This window comes from Pseudorca crassidens, chromosome 5, assembly GCF_039906515.1.
Source record: "Pseudorca crassidens isolate mPseCra1 chromosome 5, mPseCra1.hap1, whole genome shotgun sequence".
NCBI classification, from domain to species: domain Eukaryota; kingdom Metazoa; phylum Chordata; class Mammalia; order Artiodactyla; family Delphinidae; genus Pseudorca; species Pseudorca crassidens.
In genome coordinates, this window is record NC_090300.1 from 14,152,774 (window position 1) to 14,178,866 (window position 26,093).

Consider the following 26,093-nt stretch of genomic DNA (forward strand, 5'->3'; position numbering starts at 1 on the left):
AATCCTGTCTAAATAATTACTGTTGAGGGTAGAAAGGACTTTGGAAATCGTAACAATTTATTATCCCCTCTTAGAAACCACGGCGGAGCGACATCTCTCTTATTTTTTTTTCAGATGGGCTGACACCATGATGCACTTGTATTGCTTTTCACATCCCATTTTTTAATCATGTATACAGAGTATAGGGGAACTGAGACACTCTGAGGTGTTATTTTCCTCAGATGGGGAGAAAAATGATATAAAACAGTATTTTTTTTTAAACATCCTTATTGGAGTATAATTGCTTTACAATGGTGTGTTAGTTTCTGCTTTATAACAAAGTGAATCAGCTATACGTATACATATATCCCCATATCTCCTCCCTCTTGCATCTCCCTTCCTCCCACCCTCCCTATCCCACCCCTCTAGGTGCTCACAAAGCACCGAGCTGATCTCCCTGTGCTATGCGGCTGCTTCCCACTAGCTAGCTATTTTACATTTGGTAGTGTATATATGTCCATGCCACTCTCTCACTTCGTCCCAGCTTACCCTTCCCCCTCCACGTGTCCTTAAGTTCATTCTCTACGTCTGCGTCTTTATTCCTGTCCTACCTCTAGGTTCTTCAGAACCTTTTTTTTTTGATTCCATATATATGTGTTAGCATACGGTATTTTTTTTTCTCTTTCTGACTTACGTCACTCTGTATGACAGTCTCTAGGTCCATCCACCTCACTACAAATAACTCAATTTTGTTTCTTTTTATGGCTGAGTAGTATTCCATTGTATATATGTGCCACATCTTCTTTATCCATTCATCTGTCAGTGGACACTTAGGTTGCTTCCATGTCCTGGTTATTGTAAATAGTGCTGCAGTGAACATTGTGGTACATGACTCTTTTTGAATTATGGTTTTCTCAGGGTATATGCCCAGTAGTGGGATTGTTGGGTCACATGGTAGTTCTATTTTTAGTTTTTTAAGGAACCTCCATGCTGTTCTCCATCAATTCACATTCCCACCAACAGTGCAAGAGGGTTCCCTTTTCTCCACACCCTCTCCAGCATTTATTGTTTCTAGATTTTTTGATGATGGCCATTCTGACTGGTGTGAGATGCTATCTCATTGTAGTTTTGATTTGCATTTCTCTAATGATTAATGATGTTGAGCATTCTTTCATGTGTTTGTTGGCAGTCTGTATATCTTCTTTGGAGAAATGTCTGTTTAGGTCTTCTGCCCATTTTTGGATTGGGTTGTTTGTTTTTTTTGATATTGAGCTGCATGAGCTGCTTGTATATTTTGGAGATTAATCCTTTGTCAGTTGCTTCGTTTGCAAATATTTTCTCCCATTCTGAGGGTTGTCTTTTCGTTCTGTAAAACAGTATGTTTTTGGTGTCGTTTCAGAATCACAGGCTGGCTGGTAATGGTGTCTTATGAGCGAGAGAAAGCAGCCTGAGCGTAGAGCCTCCAGTGTTCAGGTCACGGGTTGAACTGTGCTCTAGATTTCAGCCAGGCTCAAGTCCTTTACGGGTTCTTCAGGGAAATAATGGGGTCGTTTATACTGCGGTGTGTAAAAACAACATCTCAGGAAGAAGAAAATCATTCCCCCGTTTTTCTCCTTTTGCTGGCAGCTGCTGAAATGGGTTGCGGATTGAACAAGTTAGAGAAACCTGATGACAAACGGCCTGGGAATATCTATTCGACGTTGAAGAGGCCCCAGGTGGAAACCAAGATAGACGTGTCCTATGAGTACCGCTTCCTGGAGTTCACCACCCTGACCGCCGGTGAGGACGGGGTTCAGCCCAACCCAGGGGTGGGGGGCTTGACAGGGCTTCGGCCCAATCAGCGCTGGAGGGGCTGCCCAGGACACGCTGGGGGGTGGGGGGCTGGGGGCGGGGGGGGGGGCGTTGGGAGGTGAACTGCAAAGGGTGGGCCTGTTGAGAAGGGCCTGCGCTCAGAAATCCAGATTTTTAGGTGAAATCTTTCATTGTTTTGAAAGCTAGCAACTAATTTAAATTGTAACAAATTAAAACCAGGTGTGAGCCAAAGAGTACACTTGGGTGGGCTGCATTTGGCCCTGGGCCCGCTTGTTTACAGACTGTTTCACGACAAGACGCGCGGAAGAGGACAGTCGCCATCTGTCCGCGTGGTCGTCTGCCCGTCCACCCAGGTCTCCCTGCCCCTTGTCCGCTGGCGTCTTTCGAGACTGCTCGTCCAGCGGGCTTGGCCCTGCCTCACCCCGGTGTCCCAGTGGCCCCCGGGTGACTGGCGAGTGAGGGTCAGTGTTTTCATCCCGAGCATTTGCTGAGCACCGACTGTATACAGAGAGTTGAGGTGGTGCTGTGGGAAAAGCACGCGGCCCGTCCTGGTTTCCAAGACTCGTACACATGGAAAAACTCAGCAGGCTATAACTGTAAGTCGGAAACATGTAAACTATGTTTTCGGAAGAGGAAGAGAACATTCTTCCTTGTGGGAGACCCCTGGAAGCCGTAAGTCCAACCCAGGATCTTCCTAACAGAGACATCTTAAGACTAACTTTCTCCCTGGGCTTCTGTGAATATGTTAATCTTCTAGTAAGAGAAGAGAATTCATGGGAAAAGCCCTCCGAGTCGTGGGTTTGAGCCCTGGCTCTGCCGTGGAGCAGCTGGGCCTGCAGTGTCCTCATCTGTGAAGTGGGCACACACAGACCAGCTTGCAGGGCAGCACTGAGAATCAGGAGAGGCGACACGTGTTCTGAAGCTCTTAGCACGTCCAGCTCCAGTTGGGTTGCTGGCATCACTACCCCAGCTCCCTCCTCCACCGCTTCTGCCCGACCACCTTCGTGCTGAAGCTCCAGATGCTTTCTGAGCCCCGAGAGGGATGGGCAGCTGGGCGTCTCTGCAGGGGTGGGCCTGGGCACCCCTCACGTCCCCCAAACTGAACCCGGCCTCTTCCTCAGCAGGCTGCTTCCTGCTGGCGCCGTTGATGAATATAATGTCACCGTTGTCCTAAACAGCCAGACTTGACACCTTAGTCATTGTGACCATGTCTCCCCCTCACCCACAATTTCCATTCTGTCACCCAGGCCTCTTAAAACTACTTCCAGAAATGCTAATGAGGTAGCTGATGTAACATGGACAAATCTGAACCTAGAAGCATTTGGAGTATTTCGTCATCCAGTATTTGCTCAATGAGTATTTGAGCGCTTTCAGTGTGCTGGGCCTCGTAGGATGGTCAAGGAGAAAACCAGAGCATGTGTAGGAGAAAAGATCTGAAGGAAGTATATAACAAGATGGTCGATATTGATTGTTAGGGTGCTGAGATGGTGGGGGAATTCTTTTTCTCTTTTTCATATTTTTGTGCATTGTGGTTACATTTCTTTTATTACTAAGAGGAGTGATTTGTGCCTTTTGCTTTTCTTAGTAATAATTTCCAGGAATATGTCCCGCCCCCTGCCCCCCACTGATTCATCGCTCATTCCCTGAGCTATTTCCCTGACCTTGTTTGTTTCTCTGCTTCCTTGTGCTCCAGTCACAGCACCTACATGGCTTGTTTGGATTGAATTACCTTTTGTTTTCCAATTATAAAGTGGATATATGTTCATCATAAAAAGTTAGGAGGGGCTTCCCTGGTGGTCCAGGGGTTAGGACTTCACCCTCCAATGCCGGGGGTGAGGGTTCCATCCCTGGTCAGGGAGCTAAGATCCCACATGCCTCGCAGCCAAAAAACCAAAACATAAAAAATAAAAAAAAAAGCAATATTGTAACAAATTCAATAAAGACTTAAAAAAAAGTTAGGAAAACACTGGAAAAATTCTAGCTGGTCTCCCTGCTTCTCTCCCCTTGTTCCCACCACCCCCAGATCACATCACTCCTCTGCTCAAAACCCTGCCATGACTCCCAGACCCTGAGACACCAGCTTCCCTCTGCCTCAATCTCCCACTGTCCTGCGTGTTCTGTCACTGCGGCCTTGCTGTTTCTCAAATCTCCCAGGCCTCCTGAGGGCCTTTGCACTGCCTGTTCCCTCTGCCTGGAAGTTTTCTCAGATATACCCTGGGTTCAAACCCTTAACCCCCTTCTCTGGGAAACCTCTCTGACTGCCTATTTAAAATTTCACCTCCCCTGACACCCCATCCCTTTCCCCTCTTGATTCTCCTCATAGCGTATGCTGCTGTCAACATGCTTTATATTTCGCTTGTTGTTATTCATTTCCTTGTTTGTTGTTTGCCTTCCTTCAGAAGGTGGAATCCCTTCTCATGAGAGCAGGATTGTGCTTATTTTATCCTTTGCTGTATTGTCGGTGCTTTAAAAAAAAGAAAAAGAAAGAACAGTGCCTGGCACATAATAGATAATCAATAATGTTTGTTGAATGAATCCTCAATGTATATTTTTGTATCCTGCTTTTTTGCATCTTAACATTGTACCATGAGGCACACACCTCGTGGTTCCATATGTTCTGAAAATATGATTTAATGGCCCCTATATGCTTGAATTACTCAGGGTGCTGTAATTTATTTAGGGTCCCCTTTTATTGTTTTATGTTTTGTTTTGTTTTTGCGGTACGCGGGCCTCTCACTGTTGTGGCCTCTCCCGTTGCGGAGCACAGGCTCTGGACGCACAGGCTCAGCGGCCATGGCTCACGGGCCCAGCCGCTCCGCGGCATGTGGGATCTTCCCGGACCGGGGCATGAACCCATGTCCCCTGCATCGGCAGGCGGACTCTCAACCACTGCGCCACCAGGGAAGCCCTTTCTGACACTTTTATTCCATGATATATTAAACTCATTTGTGTTTCCTTGAGGGCAGAGACCAAGCCTTTCCCATCTTTCTGTTCATCTTTCTTGTTTATGCTTTCTGGCCGAGAACAGCGTGTCCTAAATAGTTGGGTTCTAGTACACCTTCAAAGTCACTGTTACACCTGCTGATGCGGTTCTCTGGCAGCCTGTCAAGTTTCTTTTCCAGAAGTTCTAATGGGATCAGTCATTATTGCTCTAGAGTGGAGCCAACATTTGTTAAGAGCCTAGTGTGTGCCAGGTCCCGTGATGGGGCATTAGATCCCTGATCTCATTTTTTTAAACTTTTCAACTTTGCCAAAGTATTATTTAAGCGTACCACACTGCACATCTTTAAAATATTCAAACCCATGAAGCCGTCACCTCATCAAGATGTAGAACGTTTCCACTGCCCCCAAAGTGTCCTCATGCTCCTTTGGAGGCCCTCCTTTTTTCCAACCCTCTGTCCCCAGACAGCCAGTAATCTGCCTTCTATCACTGATTTTATTTTCTAGAATTTTCTATAAATGGAGTCATGGTGTGTAGTCATTTGGTCTGGCTTCTTCCACTCAGCTTACTTATTTTGAGATTCATGTATGTTGTTTGGTGCGTCAGTGGCTCATTCCTATTTCGTCGCTGAGTAATATTCTATTGAATGGATTTGCCATAGTGTGTTTTTCCATTCACCTGCTGATGGACTTTGGGGTCATTTCCAGTTTGGGGCGATTACAAATCAAGTTGCTATGACCATTCGTCTTTTTGTGGTTTCTTATGTCATCTTATCGCCACAGTAACCCAGTGAGGTGTATGGGGACACTCGTTCCTTTTTTGCAGAAGAGGAAATGGACCCTCAGAGAGGTTAAGTAACCTTTCTAAAGATGCAGTGCTAGGAAGTGATTAGGGTGGAATTTGCATATGGATCTCTTGGGCATCTGAGCTCTTGTGCCTTGTAAACCGCAAGGTGCCAGAGAAATAGGCATTGACACCAGTCAGAACATTCTTGCTAGAAAACTTGTGTTCTAGTGTAGAGACACATAGGAGTACTCTTCTATAGGGTTTTGGCCATAGGGGATTTTTGAGGAGCACTTGACATGCTTATTTTTCATAGCGAAGGTGGTCATCTGACACGTTAATGAATTTCAGGTTGGGGAAAGGGTGTTGTCCACTTCCACCTGCTGGCCTAGGCAGGAAGGGGACCACGTGCCCTTTAAAACAATCGAGGTCGGAGTCAACATTGTTCTATCTGTCCCTTGCTTAGAGCTCGGTGCTTTTGTGGATGATACTGGGACACGCAGCCTCGCTTGTAGGGCTGGCGGAGGCAAAAAGCAGCGGGAGACTCACAAGTGAAGCATGTAAGCTGGCAAAAATCTCCATTCTGGGTGATTCGATTGGATCTTAAATTTTCAATTAACTCTGGTCGCCGAGGGATGAACCTGCCCTTTGATGGGTTTCATCGCAGACGGAGGCCCAAAAGCATCACAATTTCTGCAAAACGGTGCTTCATTATCCCTCTTCTGTGTGTGTTTTGCCAGCTTCTCTGTGCCAGGCCACTCAGAAGCTACCTGTGTCAGCTCTGTGAGAATCCACTGTGTTTATAACATGCTTGGTGTGGGGACAGTTGGCAGTCAGAGACCTGTAGGATGAAGTTAGTGCCCAGGGCGTGATCCTTGCTTGAACTGTCTAGCCCTGCACTGTCTAGTACAGAATTCACCAGCCACATGGTTACTGAAATATAATAATTGATTACCACTGAATAAAATGAAAAATTCAGTGCCTCTGTCACCCTGGCCACACTTCAAGCGCTCAGCACGCACATGTGGCTGGTGGCTACCATACTGGACATCGCAGATGGAGGACACGCCCACCATTGCAGAAGGGTCTGTCGGGCAGTGCTGTTCTAGTTGGTTTTCAAGGGAGGATGACTCTGTGGCAGGTCTGACTCTGTATCCCTAATGCACATTAATGTACCATGTTATTATGAAAGTTTGCCCTTGGGTTCATCACGGACTGTAGGATGACAGCTCATTGATTTCACAGATATTTATTGAATGTTGACCAGAAGCAGATGTTGTGTCCTGAGCACATAAGAGTGAACCAGACAGGAGGTGCTCCCTTGTCTTAGTCAGCTGGGCTGCTGTAACAAAATGCTCCAGACTGGTGGGCTTAAACCACAGATTTTTATTTTCTCATGGATCTGGAGGCTGAAAGTCCAAGATCAGGGGGCCAGCAGGGTTGGGTTCTGGTGAGAGCTCTCTTCCTGGCTTGCAGACGGCCGCCTTCTTGCTGTGTCTTCACGTCTGAGAGAGACAGAGAGAGTCCCTTCTCATGTCTCATTTCTTATAAGGACATTAGTCTTATTGGAGTAGAGCTGCACCCTTATGACATCATTTAACCGTAGTTGCTTCCTTACTCTAAATACAGTCACATTGTGGGTTGGGGCTTCAGCAGTTGAATACTGAAGGGACAATTCAATCCATAGCACTGGTCTAGCCCACTGGTCTACATGGCTTCGGCATCTTACAGATGAAGAACCAAGTGACTGTAGTACTTGAGGCTAGAGTGCTGGTGATAGAGGGGCTGTGGTGGAAGGTTCCCTTGTTGGAAGATGTGTATGTCAAGGAAGGTTTGAGATCCGCAGGTGGATTTGGAGTTAGCCAGGCAGGAGAATGAAGCTGGGAGCAGGTGATCTTTTCAGGCAAAGGGGACAACCTATGGGAGGGGCCAGAACGTGGAGACAGCTTTGCATGTACGGGAAGCTGTAGGTGGTTCAGGTCGGTTGGAGTGTGGCTTTTCAGGGGCCAGGTGACTAAAGGTCTTAGGCCTTGGACTGAGGAGACTAGGCTCTCTCAAGAGCCCTGAAGGATTTTAAGGTGGGGCGAGGGTAGGTGACGTGATCAAATTTATGTTCTGGAAAGCTCGCTCTGGGTTTAGAGTGAAAAAGGATGGCAGGGATAAAACTGGGGGAGAGGAGAGCATTTGGAGACCATTGCAATCATCAGGCAAGGGGTGAAGGTGGCCTCAGCTGAAGGGGTGGCAGTAGGGACGAGGGAAGTGAGCGGGGGGGGGGAGTCAAGAGAGATCAGGAGGTGATCCCAGGGACTGACTGGCAGGTGAGGGAGTGGGGAGTAGAGGAGGAGGTAGTTCACTGGGCACCTGGATGGCTGGCATGGGGGCCACACGGCTGGATGCTCTGATTCTGTTTTAAAGCAGTTTCTTTTTTAAAAAAATAAATTTATTTATTTATTTATTTTGGCTGTGTTGGGTCTTCAGTGCTGCTCGCGGGCTTTCTCTAGTTGTGGCAAGCTGGGGCTACTCTTCGTTGCGGTGCACGGGCTTCTCATTGCAGTGGCTTCTCTTGCTGCAGAGCACGGGCTCTAGGTGCGTGGGCTTCAGTAGTTGTGGCGCGCGAGCTCAGTAGTTGTGGCTCGCGTGCTGTAGAGAGCAGGCTCAGTAGTTGTGGCGCACGGGCTTAGTTGCTCCGCGGAATGTGGGATCTTCCTGGGCCAGGGCTCAAACCCATGTCCCCTGCATTGGCAGGCGGATTCTTAACCCCTGCGCCACCAGGGAAGTCCAAAAAGCATTTTCAAATAATGATCTCACTCGATCATCCAGGTGGCCCTGAGAGCCAAAGCAAAAGCAATTTTTTTCTCTTTCTTTTTTCAGATGAGGAAATTTCCTTGATATGTAGTAGGTAGTAAGTGGGACCAGAATCCAGTGCTTGTACTGCCTTCACACAGCATTTTTCTTCTGCACGTGAAGGAGAGCTCAGGCCTCCCGAATGGCATAGCAGTATAAAAAATAACTTTATTGGGGTATAACTTATGTACCATAAAATACACCCATATGAAGTGTATGGCTTGATGAGTTTTGGTAAATGTAAACACCCGTGTAATCACCACCACATTCAAGATGTGGAACTTTTCCATCACCCTAGAAGATTCCCTGCCCCCAACACCCGCCCCAGACAACTGCTGATTTGCCTTCTGTCACTCTAGGTTCATCCTGCTTCTTCTCGAGTAACATAGCAATGTAGTCATACAGGGTATATGCTTTTGTGTCTGACTTCTTTTTTTTTGCGGTACGCGGGCCTCTGACTGCTGTGGCCTCTCCCGTTGCGGAGCACAGGCTCCGGACGCGCAGGCTCAATGGCCATGGCTCACGGGCCCAGCCGCTCCGCGGCACGTGGGATCTTCCCGGACCGGGGCACGAACCCGTGTCCCCTGCATCAGCAGGCGGACTCTCAACCACTGCGCCACCAGGCAAGCCCTGTGTCTGACTTCTTTAACTCAGCATAATGCTTTTGGGATTCATCCATGCCATTGTATAGATCAAGAGCTCATTCCTTTGTGTTTCTGAGTAATATTCCACTGTCTGGATGTGCCACAATTTTTCAATCATTTTCCTGTTGAACACTTGGGCTGTTTCCAGTTTGGGGCTATTATCAGAAAAGGTGCTATGAACATTTGTAAACAAGTCTTGTGTGGACATATGTTTTCATTTCTATTGGGTAAATACGCAGGAGTGGAATTTCTGGGTTGTTGGGTAAGTGTATGTTTACCGTTATAAGAAACTGCCCAGCTGTTTTCCAAAGTGGTTGTGCCATTTTACATTTCCAGCGGCAGCAGATGAGGGTTGGGAGCGTCATTATTTTACATGTGATCATTACAGCTGCTATTTATTAAGCACCTCGTGTTGTGTTAATCAATTTTAAACAAACTAAGGACAGTCTGATGAGGTGGGTGGTATGGAAGGATAATGGAGATCTTGAGTTCGGAGAGGTCACACAAGTGACTTGCCCTAGGCCACCAAGCTGCTGGGTGTGTGTAGCAAACTCCATCATCGAACTGAACAGTAGAGCGTTCACTTTAGGCTGTCTTGATTCCTGAATCGCCTGCAAGTTGTGGTGGGTTTCAACTAAATTGAAGGGCTTCAACATGAAAAAACTGAAAAGTACCTCATGATCCATCGCGTGTCTTCTTCAAGCTCGTCTTCTGTGTGTCCTCTTAAATTCTTGCTTGTGAAACATTCCCATGACACACATTAAAATATCTAGCATCAGTTCACACTGCCACATTTTTAAAATTCCCGTCTGTGTGGTTTTGCTGTCTAAGAGGTCTTTGAGAGCGGACCTTTGGGATTTTTTTCTTCGCCATTATGCTGACCAGGCTCATACTTGGATTTTGGCTGCGAGCATTTTAGCCTTAAGCCCTGTATATAAATTTTGGGTGGTTATGAGAATAATACAGGGTGACATTAATTATTCAAAACATGTGTATTGTGCAATGAATCATTTAAAGGTCCAGGTTTTACTTCACTTCCAGTCTGGGTAGCCTTATCCCTAAACGCGACTGCAGAAGCAGCTGATAATCTTTGTCTCTTTAAGTTGTCCTTTTAATCTCTCTTCCCAACTGGGAGAAAGACTCCGCTAAAAAGATGGATCACAATTTAAGGTCTAAAAACCAACAGATTAAAGTGTTTTGGGGCTAAGAGCTTGGGTGCCTAATGGCTCATTATAAATCCTGGTACTGTTAGCCTGTCTGATTTCATGGTCAAGGGAGGTGATAAGCAAATTCTGAAATACCATCCAAAATAATGTTAACCTCCAGAGAAAGACTGTAGGCCCTTAGAACTAATCCTTTCCTTAAAGCGGTGGTTCTCCAACTTGATGGTGGGTCACAAGCACCTGAAGAGCTCTTTGAAACCCAGAATCCTAAGCTCCAGAATTTCTGATTCATTAGGTCTGGGGCAAGGCCTGGGAATGCATTTGTAGCAAGTTCCCAGGTGATGCTGATACTGCTGGTCTGGGGACCACACTGAGAACCTTCCAGAACCAGACGGACTGCAGATTTCTTTGATCTGAGTGGAGACGGCAGAGAGAAATGGTACTGGTGTGATTTTTAAGTATAAAATAAATTCAATAAATATACACGTACATAATGACCACTCATATTTTATTTCCTTGAAGTAGCTTGCAGTATGTTTAGAAGGACAGCCCATACTCCTAAAACAAAAATACTACCAGTTGGACACAATGATTCTCAAACTTTTTGCTTAAAAGATTCCCATGGCCAGGCTGCACCCCAGACCAGTGAAGTCCCTCTTGGGAAAGTGAGCCAGACCTCAGGGTTTTTTGAAACTTATAGGTGATGCCCTGTGCAGCTGTGGTGCACCCGTGGGCATTTGTGAAGGGCCAGGTGGTCAGTACAAGCCTGGGTACCCCAGCTGGTTACCCTCAGGTGGGTCACATGTACTGAGACTTTGTTTCCCTTCAGCCCTTGGAGCTGTTTGAATCTCCTGCAGGTCACTTCCAGTTCCCTGCAGCCTGGTTTCTTTCTCCAGAGCACTGAGAAGCATGTGACATGGTGTAGTTGGGAAGCCCAGGTACAAACAGTTGTTCTCAAACTGTAGCAACACCAGAATCACCTGGTGGGCTCATTACACCGGATTGCTGAGCCCCTACCTGTGGAATTTGTCATTTGGATGTCTAAGGTGGGGCTCAAGATTTTGCACTTCTAGCAGGTTCCCAGGTGATGCTGCTGTTTGCTGTTGCTCCTACAGGGGACCACACTGAAAACCAATGGGCTAGACCGTGGGCGATAGATTCCCACCCGCAGCCACAGTCATTCTCCTGAGCTGAGTACTCCACATCTCCGCTGTAACTGCATCCCAGCTGTCCCCTGTGGATACCCTGCCTCCCCAGGGTGCCCTAAAACCTTAAATGGTTGTCCGTCAGAAAAGCCAGTCTTTCTAAACTGGCTCCTTCTTCCCCGATCAGTCACCCTGGGAACCTACCCGCTGGTCCTGATGTGGGACCACACGGCCCTCCCTCTTGCCCTGTGTGAACCGCGTCTTATGTGGAGCGCTGCCCTCCCCCCCAGAGCCCCGAGGCTAACTGGGGTCCTCTCTCTTCTTCAAGGTCCTAGAAAAGCTTCACCTCCTCCAGGCTCTCTTCCCCGAGAGCCCAGCCCTTGCGGGTTACCAGCCACTGTGGAGGGGGGCAGGAGGTGGATAGGTTTGGGGGTGAGAGGCTGTGTAGTTGGAAATGAGTGTTTGCAGGGAGGATGCTGGGCTCAGCTGAAGGAAGAGGAGTGAGAGGTGGGTTTAGGGAACGGTTTTGTGCTGGCTAACAGGTGTGCTCCCAGTGGTCTGGGGTCTGCGGACAGCCCCTTCTTGGCCCAGGGACCTTGACTACTGGGTGTCCGTATCCTTCCCTCTCGTCCAAGGGGGAGGTGTAGCCCACCTGGGGGACCGTCGGTATACTGTGGTTTGACCAGCCCCTGCTGGGCATATTAGGGGCCTGTTACACCTCCAACATCTGGATAGGCCTTTGTTTTCATTTACACGGCTCATCACGTCTAGCTTGAAACACTGCACCTTAGAAGCAGGTCTGTAGGCTGCTCTTGGGCCCCAGTGGCCGCGTGGTACAGCCTCCTCCTTGGCGCTTTTCTGGAAGGCTTTGCCTTGATTAGGTCTCTACCACTTCTATTCCCTGCACCCCTTTTCTACTCCTTTGCTGCCCTTGCCTGTCTGACCAGGTCCCATAGAAATGACCTAGATCCTGGGCATATATCCAGAGAAAACTATAATTCGAAAAGATACTTGCACCCCTGTGTTCATTGCAGCACTATTCACGATAGCCAAGACATGGAAACACCCTAAATGTCCATTGACAGAGGAATGGATAAAGAAGATGTGGTACATATATACAATGGAATATTACTCAGCCATAAAAAAGAATGAGATAATGCCATTTGCAGCAACATGGATGGACCTAGAGATTATCATACTAAGGTGAAGTAAGTCAGACAGAGAAAGACAAATATCATATGATATCACTTGTATGTGGAATCTTAAAAAAAGACACAAATTAACTTATTTACAAAACAGAAAGAGACTCACAGATGTAGAAAACAAACTTATGGTTACCAAAGGGGAAAGAGCGTGGGGGAAGGATAAATTGGTAATTTGGGATTAACATATACACACTATTATATATAAAATGAATAACCAATAAGGACATACTTGTATAGCACAGGGAACTATACTCAATATTTTGTAATAACCAATAAGGGAAAAGAATCTGAAAAAGAATATATGTACATATATATAACTGAATCACTGTGCTGTATACCTGAAACTAACATGACATTGTAAATCAACTATACCTCAATAAAAAAAAAAAAGAAATGACTTAGAGTTGACAACCTAGAATGAGTGTTGATGGGCTGAGCTTGAGACTGTGAGGGATCAGGGCCAGGGCGTTGGGGAGGAGTGACACCTGGCTGCAGGTGCCTGCAGGTGTGCGTCCCCCTTTTCGGGGAGAAGCCCTTGGTAGGAAGCTCTGGAAAGGAAGGAAGTGGATTGGGGGATGGGTAGTTATTTGCATTACAGGAGGAGTCTTGGTTTAAAGTGGGTTTCACCATGGGGTTCCTTTAGTGGAGCCTCGAGTGCCCTGAAGTGTTTGTTTTGCCATCCGGAATGAGGTATTTATTACCGCACTAAATATGGTAACTGCAGCTTTAGAACATAACAAGTTCATCTATAACATTTGCAGCTCTTCAGCAGAATCAAACATAAAGTCATTGACGTTGATGGCACATTTCTGCAGGGAAAACAAACAAACAAACCTTGAAGCAAAATGTCAGAAGCCAGGAAGGGGGGAGGTGGATGGATAGAAGGAAGGCCCAAGGCAGCCCTGATGGTACAGCATAAAGCAGGGAGGGGTCCCCCGTCTGAGTTGGGGGGATGATTTTTTACACCCAAACATTAAGCTCATCCCTGAGGGAGGGTCCTCCTGCTGCAGCCCTTAATCTTAGTGGCAGAAAGGCTTTCTGCTTCTGTGCCCTCTCTTGGTTTGCTGAGGATGCCTGCTGATGACGAGGTGTGCCAGGCGCCTCGTATGATGATGATGATGATATTATTATTATTGGTAACAGTAACGACAGTAATGACAGCTAATGAGACACGCACCATGCTTGGTGTAAGTTAATCCTCTGGGGATCCTGATTTTCGAGATGAGGAAATGAGGCCCAGAGAGGCTACCCAACATGCCCACGGTCACACAGCAAATATGTGATGGGGCTAGAATCAGAACTCAGACTTTCCTTCTTCAAATCCTTTGCTCTTAAGCGGTGTTGGCTGTACCACAGGCCTCTCCGGTACAGCTTTGAGGCTCCGTAGGCTCTGATCTGTCATTCAAAGACCCCAGCTGCCATGGCCCTTCCTTTGACTGAGCCCTGCTCCAGGGAGAACTTACGCATATGGTTTGGTGACTCATAGCTGGTGGGGATGAAAATAGCAACTGAGGGTGATGCTGTATTAGTTGCTGTACAGACCGGTTAGTCGACCTCGGCTCAAGTAACACAGCTCTGGAGGTGACTTTCAGTCCTGTGTATAGACGGGGAGACTCAGTCACAGGGCGGTCCTGTGCCAGAATGTTGGTCTCCCTGCTGCCCGGGGCCCTCAGGATCTGGGGGTCAGAAACCACGTTAAGATCACGCTGCCCGTAACCTATTAGAATCACCACTGTTCTCATTTGCCACGATCGCGAACGCGGGGTAATAACCCGCTGGAGTGGAGCGTTGCCTTCCATTTGTTGCTGGGTTTAAAATCGGGCTGTTTGACCTCTGGCTTAGGTTTGGAGGCCAAGTGGCTGTGGATGGCTGCCATGCAGTCCTGGTTTTGTCAGTGTGCCGGGCTCAGAGCTTCTCCTGTGCTGAATATAGGCGCCTCCTTTGCTGAAAATAGTATGGGCCGTAGGTAGGGGAACATTTTTCTTTCCTAGAAAATCGCTGCCTGTGCCTCTAGGCTGCACTGACTTCTGTGAAACCGTCTGTTCCTTCCGATGTAATTTCCAGACTATTAGATTAAACAGTTTCTCCTGCCCCACGTTCAGCTTCTGTTTCCTTTTGCTGTTCATTAATAAATTGTGTGGTGGAGTTTTCATGGACAGGGTGTGTGTATGTTTATTTAATTTCAGTTTGGGCAGTAGCGGTTGTTGGGCCCTGTGAATTTATTTAGTTTCCTGCCCGTGTTTCATTTTTGTTTTTAGTTTCTGTAATTGCTAAGAGTTGGTTGCTTTTTTTCGTTTGTTTCTGAGACTCATGAAAGGAAGTCAGCTGCATGAGTTAGGGGTTGAGGTTCTGGTTGGGAGGTGCGCTAAAAACAGACCCTTCTGTTTTTAAACAGGAGATACAAGGAGTGGTAAGGAAATCGGTTCCCATTAAACATGTCTTATCGCAGATAAGTACACTTTTACAGAGTCTGCGGGGGTTTTTTAAAGATAAATGAGATAATATGTGTGACATGGCTTTAAGTTTTCCTGAGCATAACTACCAAATTCGTCTTCCGTATTGTTGCTTTTGAGAACGCAGCCAAGTCTGCTATTAGTATTTATGTTATTGTTAAATATTCACTAATGGAGGTAATAAGATTAGATTTAAGAGGAAGGAAGGCATTCTTTGCATTCCTTCCTGAATGTAAAAACTCTTCGTGCTCTTTTCCCAGCGACTCCAAATCCAGACCAAGAAACAACACTCAGTCTTGTGTGAAAATGGGCTCAGGGGTGTGTGTGTATGTGCGCAAGCAGTAAATTTCAGCCACTCAAGCCTTCCTTCAGTAAAATGAAATTCCTTGGATGACTGTTATCTGTCAAAGCAAAACCAAATTCTTTTTCTATAGGGATTCAGAAAAGCAGCGCTGTGGTCATGGTAATAATTTTTATCTAATTTGGTTTAAACAGAACAGAAAACAAGTTAATGTTCTATGCACCCTACTAATTATGGTTATTAGTGATATGGCTTCAAAGAAATTTTATATAAAGAGGCTGTAGCCAATGTTTGGACTAGCTTTCACTGATGCTTCAGAAGAAAGGAGGCCTGTCGAATTTTTTCTATGAAATATTTTCAAATAGTGTAAAAAGGTAGGTGATTCCGCCTTCAGGGTGCTTGTCACTGTCATTAATTCTAGAGAGTCTTTTCCTCAGTTCTGCGTTTCAGACGTGCCTTAAGCTGTTCCTTGTTTACGGGTCGAATCTCCTGATAAATAGAAGTGAGCCCAGCAGTTGGTACTTGCTGGAGTCATCAGCAGCTGAGATTTTTCCCCATTTTGTTGCCTAAACATGCTTGTCTGGTGCATATATATGATTCATTAGGAGGAGGATACATTCATTTGAACAGCCTTATTGGGCCCTCTTAAAAGAGGAAGGGGATGATTTCAGTTGGGCATCTTGGGTGTAAATTCAGAGTTGCTTGGTAAGCATGAACACAATATGACGCCATATGGAGCGTGTGTTCCTGTTGGTGCAGGATCGGTAATATATTCCTAAGGGATCTGGCATGCTTGATGGGTGGACTTTCTTTAATGCAGAAAGCAGTCCCTTCTGACAGAGTTATGCAACGACATCAATTCATTGGATATTTATTGACTACCTAGCTGCTCTTTCTCCGGCTCCAGGCTGGGCATGCAACGGTGAGCAAGGTGGCGAGACCTCTCAACGTAGGAACCAGTGTCTAAATCATCCCCATCCAATGCTATGTCATTCATGTCCTCGCCCAGTGTCTGCTTTCCCTTATCTGGAAACCAGTCCAGCGTGGCCGTAGCCTTAACAGTGTCTGTGTGTTATCTTGGAAAAGCATTTTCCTTGACTCACCAGGATTTATCTTTGACCTGGCAGGCCCTGCATGGCTGGAGCTTCGTCTGCTGTTTGGTGGGCGCAGGAACGCCCTGGACGTCTTAGACCGGGTCTGATCCCTGGGCCCACCAACCTGAAGCTTGGAAAACCCCTGGGTTAGTGCCTCAATCAGACCAGCTTCCCAGGGCGGAGGGTCTTGTCTGGGCAGCTTGTGCCTTCAGGCTGAGCTTTGGGAGACTGAACAGGTGCATCCAGGATGCCCTGGGTGTTTGCACCAGGCTTTCAGTCCGTGATGCTTTCTTGGTAAGAAATGGTATGTTGGTCTAGAGTGAGATGAACCTTGTGAAAGAAGAATTACTGCTGCTTCTTCCAATAGCCTAGGCTGAGATAATGCCGGAAACATAACTAGGCGCAGGGAGAAGGGCACCGAGGGTTTTCTGGATGGCCTTTGCTTTATCCCCCAGACGGGTGGCCCAACTCTCCTTGTCTAGCCACTGTTTCTTGCCCATCTGGAGACTGTAAATTCGAACAAAACTTATTCTTCTTTCTACCTGGTGGTTTCTCACTGTGGACTTCACATAAATGGATTAGACCAAAATAGCTAAAATCTAAGACATCTTTTCTCGTAATACCCTTTATTTTCTTTGCTGTAAATGAGAAGCCAGAGGTGGCTTAAAAGGCAGGTGATGGGGGCTAGTGCCCCAGAGAGGTGAGCCAAACATGGTTGTGTTCTTGAACAGGGCAGAATCTTAGAGTCCTGGACAGAGCTTGGAGCTGGGAGACAAGTTAATGGAGGTAAAAACAGCTTTAAACTCAACTTTTCTGATTACTGGTTGTGTGATGTTGGGCAGCATGGTAGGTACCCTCCAAGGTGGCCCCCAGTGACCCCTGCCTCCTGGCGTTCATGCCCTTGTATAACCCCCGCCCCTTGGGTGTGGGAGGACCGAGTGACTTGCTTCTAGTGGAAGTGATGGGCTGGTACTTCTGAGATTAGGTTATAACAAGATGGTGGCTTGCACCTTGATTCCTCTTGTTCCCTTGCCCACTCCTTCTGAGGAAGCCAGCTGCCATGTTGTAGGCTGCCCAGTGCAGAGGCCTATGTGGCAGGGGACATAGGGAGGCCTCCTGCTGAACCTTGTCCAGCAGCCCTGGAGGACCTGAGTCCCACCAACACCCGTGTACATGAGCTTGGGGGTTGGTCCCCCAACAGACCTCGCGGTCCCTTCCGCCTGAGCTGATGCCCTCATGCCACCTCATGAGAGTCCTTGAGCCAGAGGCACCCAGCTAAGCTGCACCTGGATTCCTGACTCGCAGAAACTGAGGTGATAAATGTCTGTTGTTTTAGGCTGCTATGTTTTGGGGTAATTTGCTGCACGTCATTAAATACAGTTAAGTCCCCTACATACGAACGAGTTCCGTTCTGAGAGCGTGTTCGTTAAGTACAACAAAGTTAGCCTAGGTACCCAGCTAACACAATTGGCTATATAGCACTGTACTGTAATAGGTTTATAATACTTTTCACACAAATAATACATAAAAAAATAAAACATTTTTAATCTTACAGTGTGGTACCTTGAAAAGTACAGTGTACAGTACGACAGCTGGCATACAGGGGCTGGCATCGAGCGAACAGGCAAGAAGAGTTGCTGGTTGGAGGAGGTGGGAAATGGTAGAGCTGAAGGATCGTCAGCAATAGGGGACGGAGGGCAAGCTGCAGTGTCACTCATGCCTGACGTTGATGGTACAGGTTCTGGTTCCTTGCTGGATTCAATTCTATCTACCCTCTTGAAAAAACAATCCAGTGATGTCTGGGTAGTAACTCTTTTTTTCTCATCATGGATGACACGGTAGCACTGGATTGCATTCTGAGCAGCTGCTGCAACCTTCGTGTACCGTTCTACGTTCGGATCCTGTGCCTCAAAAACTAACAGCGCTGCCTCAGATAAAGAAAATCCCCTGCCAGTTCCTGTGTCGTGAATCCCTTCGGTTCTTCAGTTACTTCTCCTTCCTCTTGTCTCTCTTCGTCCTTTCTCTGGGCCCCCAATTCCATCAGGTCTTCATTAGTAAGCTCCTCGTGTGGCACAGCAAGGAGTTCAATGAAGCCGTGCTCTTGCAGATCTAGCTCCAGCTTCTCGCTGAGGGTCACTACGTTGCTGGAGACCTCTTTGGACTCCTCATTCACCTTCTCACATCAAATCTCAAAAAATCGTGAACAAACTGCGGGCCATGGTTCTTCCAAACCCCATTCACGGTGACGGCTGTAACCTCACGCCAAGCAAAGTCTGTGTTTTTTTATGATCTTGTTCATGTTCTATTCCTGCCAAAATTGTCGCAAGGCTGTTACTGATTCGTTACTCGCCTTTACTGCCTGATGAAAAGTGTGATGTAAATAATATTTCTTGAAAGTCGCTGTAACTCCCTGGTCCATAGGATGGATGAGCAACATAGTACCTGGTGGCAGATGCACGACTTTGACGTTGGGATGAAAGTTGTCCATGATTGGGGGGTGGCCCACAGCACTGTAGAGCAGCAAAAGAATGTTGAATGGGACGTCCTTCTCCAAGCAATATTTCTCCACCTCCGGGATAAAGTGGTGGAAAAACCAGTCCTGGAAATGGCCTTTGTAACCCAGGCTTTTCGGTTACTCTTCCACAAAACAGGAAGAAAGCCCTTGGCTGTGTTTTTAAGGGCTCTTGGCTTCAGCTTCATATCGCCGGAAGCATTGCCACCAAACAACAGAGTTAGCCTGTCCTTTGCTGCTTTATAGCCTGGTGAGCTTATGTTCACATCTTTGAAAGCGTGCAACTTGAAGGTTCGTATGTAGGGGACTTACTGTAAACTAACACAGGAAGTTTATGTTAAATGTCTTGCTACTGTATGAGAGGCAGCCTTGTGAGTGGTTGAGAGCACAGACTCTTGAGCCAGACTTCAAATTCTGGTTCTGCCACTGATGAGCTGTGTGACTTTGGGAAAGTCACTTAACCCCTCTGTTACGGTTTCCTCATCGGAAAAGGGAAATGTAGTTTTTGCCTTCTAGCCTCTGTATTCTAGGAAGACTAGCTTGAAGCGGGTGGATGAGTTTTAACTGACACAGTCCACACTTTCTGCCACAATGAGTAGAAGGAAGGGACCACGTTAATAGCTTTTGCGACTCTCTCAAGCCTCTTGGGTGGCTCCCATTGGGCTGAGGGCAGTTTTCCAGAGGAAGGGGCAGCTAACACACAGCACTGGGGGATGGGTGCACGGGTTCCTTAAATAATGACCATCAGGACTTCCCTGGTGGTCCATCGGTTAAGACTCCGCACTCCCAGGGCAGTGGGCTCGGGTTCAATCCCTGGCCAGAGAGCTAGATCCCACCTGCCACAACTAAGAGCCTGGTGCAGCCAAGTAAATAAATAAATATTAAAAAAAATAAGGCCATCAACAGGAGTAATGCCCTACAGTGAGTGACCTGCTAGGCCGGAAGCAAAGGACCACTGTTCATTTTTCCATCCTTGTCTTTTCTTTGATGCCATGAGCTGTGTCCATAGCATCTCTAATTTCATGCTGTAGGACTTGTTGAGCAGAGTGCATCTTTTCTCAAGACTAAATTCTGTGTTTAAGAAAAGCCTTCTGCTTTGCCCACAGTTATTCATCAGTCTAGATGTAAATCAGTCGTTAATCCTGGCTTCCAGCTGTGAAAGTCAAGATTTGTGACAGTTGAGCCTGTTGATGAAATGCAAATGCCCTGTGGTTACCCTTCAAGGCCCTAGCACTTAGAGAAATTAATGACTGAGAAGGAGTTGGAAGACATGGGTATCCAAAACCATGAACTTGAGAATTGTTCCTCACTACTGCTGGCATCTGGTCACCCCAGTGACCATGACTACTGGTCAGTAGTAATGAGGTTCACTCTTCCCAAAGGGCCCCAGTTCACTGTAGGCTGTTTACTTGTAGATACAACTGGATTTTTTCTCCCTTTTTTCTTTGTTTCTTTCTCTTTTCCTTCCTTCCCTCCTTCCTTCATCCCTACCCTAAAAATAAGCATCAATTTTTTGTCTAGGGAAAGAAAAATATATATGTAAATGAGACTAGCTCTCCTCAGTTTTTGAGTTTCTCATGTCTTCTTTTTTTTTAAAATAAATTTATTTGTTTATTTTATTTTTGGCTGTGTTGGGTCTTCGTTGCTGCGCGCAGGCTTTCTCTAGTTGTGGCGAGCGGGGGCTACTCTTCGTTGCAGTGCGGGGGCTTCCCACTGTGGTGGTCTCTCCCGTTGTGAAGCACGTGCTCTAGGCGTACGGGCCTCAGTAGCTGTGGCTCGTGGGCTCCAGAGCGCAGGCTCAGCAGTTGTGGCGCACGGGTTTAGTTGCTCTGCGGCATGTGGGATCCTCCCGGACCAGGGCTGGAACCCCTGTCCCCTGCATTGGCAGGCGGACTCTCAACCACTGCGCCACCAGGGAAGGCCCTCTCATGTTTTCTTGCTGTTTTCACTTTCTCTGCTCTCTAGCAGGAAAATAAAATTGCATTCGATTGACATGCTGTCCTGCTGGGAACCCCAGATCTATTACACCATTTCTGTGTCCTCCTGGTTGTGATGAAACGGTGGGAAATCTCTGGCAACCTTAGACGAGATAGGCTCTGGCGGTTCATCCAGTATCAGGAAGGACTATAATTTACTCATTATTTTCCCCATTAAAGAAACACTGCTTCAAAGAGTTGAAGCAGCTGATGCCTTGGGAAGATGAGTGTGCTTTAATGGAGATGCCATTAATAATTTTCTTTTATAATGTAATAGTTGCCATTTTTGTGACCAGAAATTTGTTTCAACCCCTGCTTTATGGATGAAAAGTAGGATCAATTAATATTGAGTGATGACAGCCTTCCTGCAGAGAGAAAATGGGAAATCTTGGTGTCGTCATCCGCCTTGTGACTAAGAAATAGCTTTTCTTAATTGTACGGAACAGAGAAACCCAGGGGGATGTAATTCATTTCTCTCTGGCTTGCGATGTAAATTGAAAGTAAGGAAAAATAACCACCCGCCGGAGTGGGGATGTGAACTCAGCCACTGAACAAGGTCCAACTTGTAGGGTTCGGCGGAGCAAAGAGGACAGCTTCCCCCGTGATGGACCATCTCCATCCACAGCTCCCGTACCGCTGATGGTGTTCTGGAGATTTCTGCCTGGGGGGCTGGCTCCCACATCTTCTTAGGGCTAATTCCTTCCCTCATCCAACTCTCTGCTAAATGCCACCTTCTCCGAGGGACCTTCTCTTACTGTCCTGCCTAAAACAGCCCTTCCCCTTGCCCCATTCACTTTCACCTGCTCCACCACCTGCTTTATCTCCTTTGAGGAACTTGTCACCATCTGAAGTCATACTCTTGTATTGTTTGTTGTTATTTATGGGGTCCCCCAGCCCTAATGTAGGGTCCCCCAACCCTAATGTAGGCTCCCCGAGCGGCATGGCATTGCCTTGTTCATTGCTAGGCCTCGGAGCTTTCCTGCTGAGGGCACTTGTTGAATGACTGAATGACTGAATGACCGATTAATGTAAAAATTCCAGGAATGCAGAATAATTTTAAAACTCTTGACTGTGCACAGCAGCCTTCCTTAAAGGTGTATCATCTCCAGGAAGGTAACACAGTCTGAGCTGATCCTGTGAATGTGGTTTGGTGCCAATTATTCTTGTATATCTCTGCCAATAGCCGGAAGTCCCAGAATGTAACCATGCCACTGACATCATTCCCAAGACCTTCTGGGACGTGTTCTCAGAGGAACCTGTACATCTTCATGGCAGTGATCACAGTTCCTTATTTGTTCAATGGCTTCTCCTTGCTGGGTTTTAAGCGCCTGGAGGATCGGGGCCATTTCCACCTCATTAACTGCTCTATCTTCAGCACCACCACTGAGCTCCCTGAGGCTGCCTCGGGAAGTAGTGAGAGACGACGGGAGGGGGTGGGGGGTGGGGAGGGGTTGGAACCAGCTGCCGCTTCCAGGTGAAGTGGTGCAAACTGAAGAGGGAGGTCCCTTCTCCCCTCGCCTGCCGTCCAGGCTCCATCTAGAGCCTGCACTGGCGACTGACCCTGATAGGAAGTCGGCCGGCAAAGGAGAAATGCTGTTTGCAGACTTCTAGTTCACAGCAAAGATCGGGGTCTAGAAGGGGGATTTGGACCTGAGAGATAGCAATGAAATGACCAGCACGGTCCACCCATTCTCATTCTCGGCATCCATGCACCCTTCTGCACATTTTTAACTCCACGTAATGACGAAACAACTCTGTTTCTATGTAACGAGATGCCACGGCTCTTCACACAAGTGATCTCCCTGTTTCATCATAAAGAGGAGACACAAAGCCCCAGGGGCACAGTGTCCTTCTCTGGGTGATGGGCATTATTTTTCTCGTGCGGTCTGCAGGGTACGGAATGTCAGCATTGCTGACATTCAGCATTGCTCAGATATGGATACTGTGACTGTGGGGACTTGGCTTTTGCCCTCAGCCAACACCTCACCTGGCTGGGGTTCATTGCCTGGTGGAATGATCTAGAAATCGAAATCCTTACTGGTTCTCCCCTCCCCCCTCCCCCCCCCCCCCAGTTGCTTTAGTTTTCCATTAATATTTACTCTCGGACGTGAAAGTACCAAGAGAAACTCCAGAGACTTCCCTGGGTTCCATTTTTGGGCAACGTCCAATTTCCCCTTGGAAATCGGGATCACTCACCCCAGTCGGTGCAGTAACTATCTTCTTAGGCTCTGGGTTCTGTGGCATTGGTCATCCAAAATGGCCTAGGGACGGTCTTAACTTCCAGCTCAGTGAAACCATTGCTGTGTTGTCTGGTCAGCTTTCCGTTGGGAACCAAGACCTCCAAACCAGCAGATCCAAAGTTGTGGGACCAGGAAGCAAAAGTCCTACATCCATTAGGTTTTCTTTTCTTTAAGATTTTTTGTTTTTTGATGTGGACCATTTTTTTTAAAGTCTCTGTTGACTTTGTTACAATATTGCTTCTGTTTTATGTTTTGCTTTTTTTGGCAGCGATGCATGTGGGATCTCCCTGACCAGGGATCGAACCCGAACCCCCTGCATTGGAAGGCGAAGTCTCAACCACTGGGCTGCCAGGGAAGTCCCCATCTATTAGGTTTAAGAGGAGATGAGGCATCCCTACTCCCAGCCTTGATTGCTGGAAGTAGAACTGATTCAATTTATGTTCCTCATCCTGCAGGAGTGAATCCCAACTTGTCTGGATGTCTCCCACCTGGCTCCACAGGGAATGTTGGACCAATACGTGGTGGTTGTTTTTTAACGATGTACAGCATTTTGCATACACAGTGGTGGCTGAGGCTCTTTGGATAACACTGCATCGCATGGTGAATCAGTGGTTTAAAAATTGCATTGGATGGAAGCCTATTTTTTTTCCTCACTTCTCCTTGAGTGCTTTAAAGTGGCCATCAGACGCCTATAGATGTCCAGTCCAGCATCACTCATCACTGCAGGGTTGGCTGCCTTCCTGGGGGTGTGCTGGCATCTTTCTCATGGCCCCAGGATCAGCCTGTGTTTATCTTGGAGGAAGGGGGCAAGTAGCAGCAGCATTAACTAATTAATCAGACACTGTTTATCAGTCCGTCACCCTGCACGTTGGGGAATAGCGCTGGTGGAGTGATTAAAAGCGTGGGCTTTGGTGGAGCACAGATCTGAGCCTGAGGCTGCAGACCTAGTGGGAGAGCCGGCTCTCTCATTCGCCCTGTGCCCGGAGTGGGTTCCTTAAGCCCCTCAGGGTCTTACTTTCTTATCTGTAAAATGGTGATATATTCCCCGGGGCTGTTAGAATTGGTTAGAGTCATCAGATACAGCACTGGGTAGCCCCATAGATAAGGCTCAGGAAATGACAGCCATTTTTTATCACATCAGTGCAAAGAAGAGTCCATTAAGAATAGTGTCCAGGAGAACCTGACAGGATTTACTGCCCAAGACGGGAAGGATAAAATGATTTTTGGGGGCCTTCCTTCCCTTACCTGCAAAATGAGGTTGTCCTTGTTGATCCACCTTTAGGATGATGGCAGGTGGTGGTTCACCACCTTGGGTGGGAAACTGCAAGACAAAACAGCTTGGATGTGGTGTAGCCCAGGCCACGAGGACCACAGGCTTCCGAAGAGAAGCTCCCCCTCTGAGGTAGGAGCCTCTGGGTGGGAGAAACTGGTGATGTTTGATATTAGTAGAGTGCTTGCAGGAATACAGAGTGCCTCTGTGGACCTTATCTTATTTAGTTGTTTGATAATTAGCAGCTGGGTTTATTAATAGGTGTGATAAGCAGATGATCAATTTTTAGAAATCTGGTGCCTTGCAACACCCCACGTTGACCCAGTGTCATGGCATCTTGCCCAGTTTGGGGAGCTGAGGCCTTTTACTCTGGCCAGTGGTGTTGAACTAGCTCTGCTGAAGGAACAGACCGGGGGATTGCATCTGAAGTTATAACGTGTGTGCGTGTGTGTGTGCATGTGTGCACACAGGTGATGGGAAATGGGTGTTATCGACGAGGACATTCATGGCCAACAGTGATTTCCCGGGAATATTTAGGACGGAGAGCAGCCTCCGAGGTCACCCCGCCCAAGGGTGACCCTGTGCGGATAAGGAAACTGAGGCTGTTGGTGGAGAGAGCTCGCCCAGGGCCAGTCAAGCTGGTGGCGCCAGGTTTCTTGGCAACTCCTAGTCTCACCATGGCCCACGTTGGCCGCATTCCTCAGCTTTCGGTCACTGAACATTGTGTTCATTACTTTGGCTTCAGATGGCCCCTCCCGTGTAATTAGGAGAGCAGACCATGGGCCTGCGAAGGTCATCATGTGTTGGGACAAAGCCCACCTCTGATTCAGACAGGAAGTCACATTCACCTGGAGTTGGACACGACACAATTTGCCTCTGCCTTGCCGAGCTTCCTCACCGAGTCGGGCCGGGTGTCCTTGCAATTCCAGAACGTTCCAGCCGAGTCTCATCCATGCCTCCCGCCATACCCTTGTCAGAAATTCCTGGAACCCTTTGGGCTTCTCCAAGTTCTCCCTCTCCTTTCTGGCCTCAGTTGTTTTGGGTCTTGTTCTGAGAGCTTTGTAAGGATCTAATTTCTTCTCACAAAATGAGGACGGCATGGAGGCTCCTGGCTCTGGGCTGTTACCGCCCGTGTAGATGCTGCCCGCTGCTTCCATATAGTCAGTGTGTCATGAATTCTTGGGTTTCATCTCACAGGGAGGCGGAGGGCTATGTGGGGAAGGGTGTCGCCTCTCTCCTTGGCTCACTGTTCCAACACCTGTTTGGTTTTTTCTAAAAGGCAAAATCCCAAGTTTCATAAAGAATTATAACACTCCTCATGTGAGGCAAAAAAAAAAAAAGTGACTTTCCTTCCTCAACTCCTAGACAGTTGTTTTTTTACAGCTTAAACTTCTTCGTGCTGTGTCAGCTGTTGGGAAAATGGGAAGGAAAAGAAAAGAAAAACAGTGAGTGCAAGAACCATAAGCACGGGGTGCTCGTTCTTCCCACACCAGAGTCTGCAATGAGATCCTTGAAAAAGATGTTGTCGGTGATCATGTGTGAGGCGAATTCTGAGGCTCCGTGTGGGCGCTGATGGAAAGAATTGAAAAAAAGGGCACTTATGAACTACTATATATAAAATAGATAAGCAATAAGGTCCTACTGTATGGCACAGGGAACTCCACACAATATCCTGTAGTAAGCCATAATGGAAAAGAATATGAAAAAGAATATATATATATGTATAACTGA

General features: G+C 47.2%; 1 protein-coding gene across 3 annotated transcripts in view; it reads left to right on the top strand.

The window, feature by feature from the left end:
* The window catches only part of RFTN1 (raftlin, lipid raft linker 1), a 204,511-nt gene that overhangs the window by 15,500 nt on the left and 162,918 nt on the right, over positions 1-26,093 (top strand). For all 3 annotated transcript variants that reach the window (XM_067737398.1, XM_067737397.1, XM_067737396.1), the window contains one exon: positions 1,606-1,758. In XM_067737398.1, coding sequence (XP_067593499.1) covers positions 1,614-1,758 — 145 coding nt within the window. In that variant the 5' untranslated portion in view covers positions 1,606-1,613. The remainder of the gene's footprint in view (positions 1-1,605; positions 1,759-26,093) is intronic.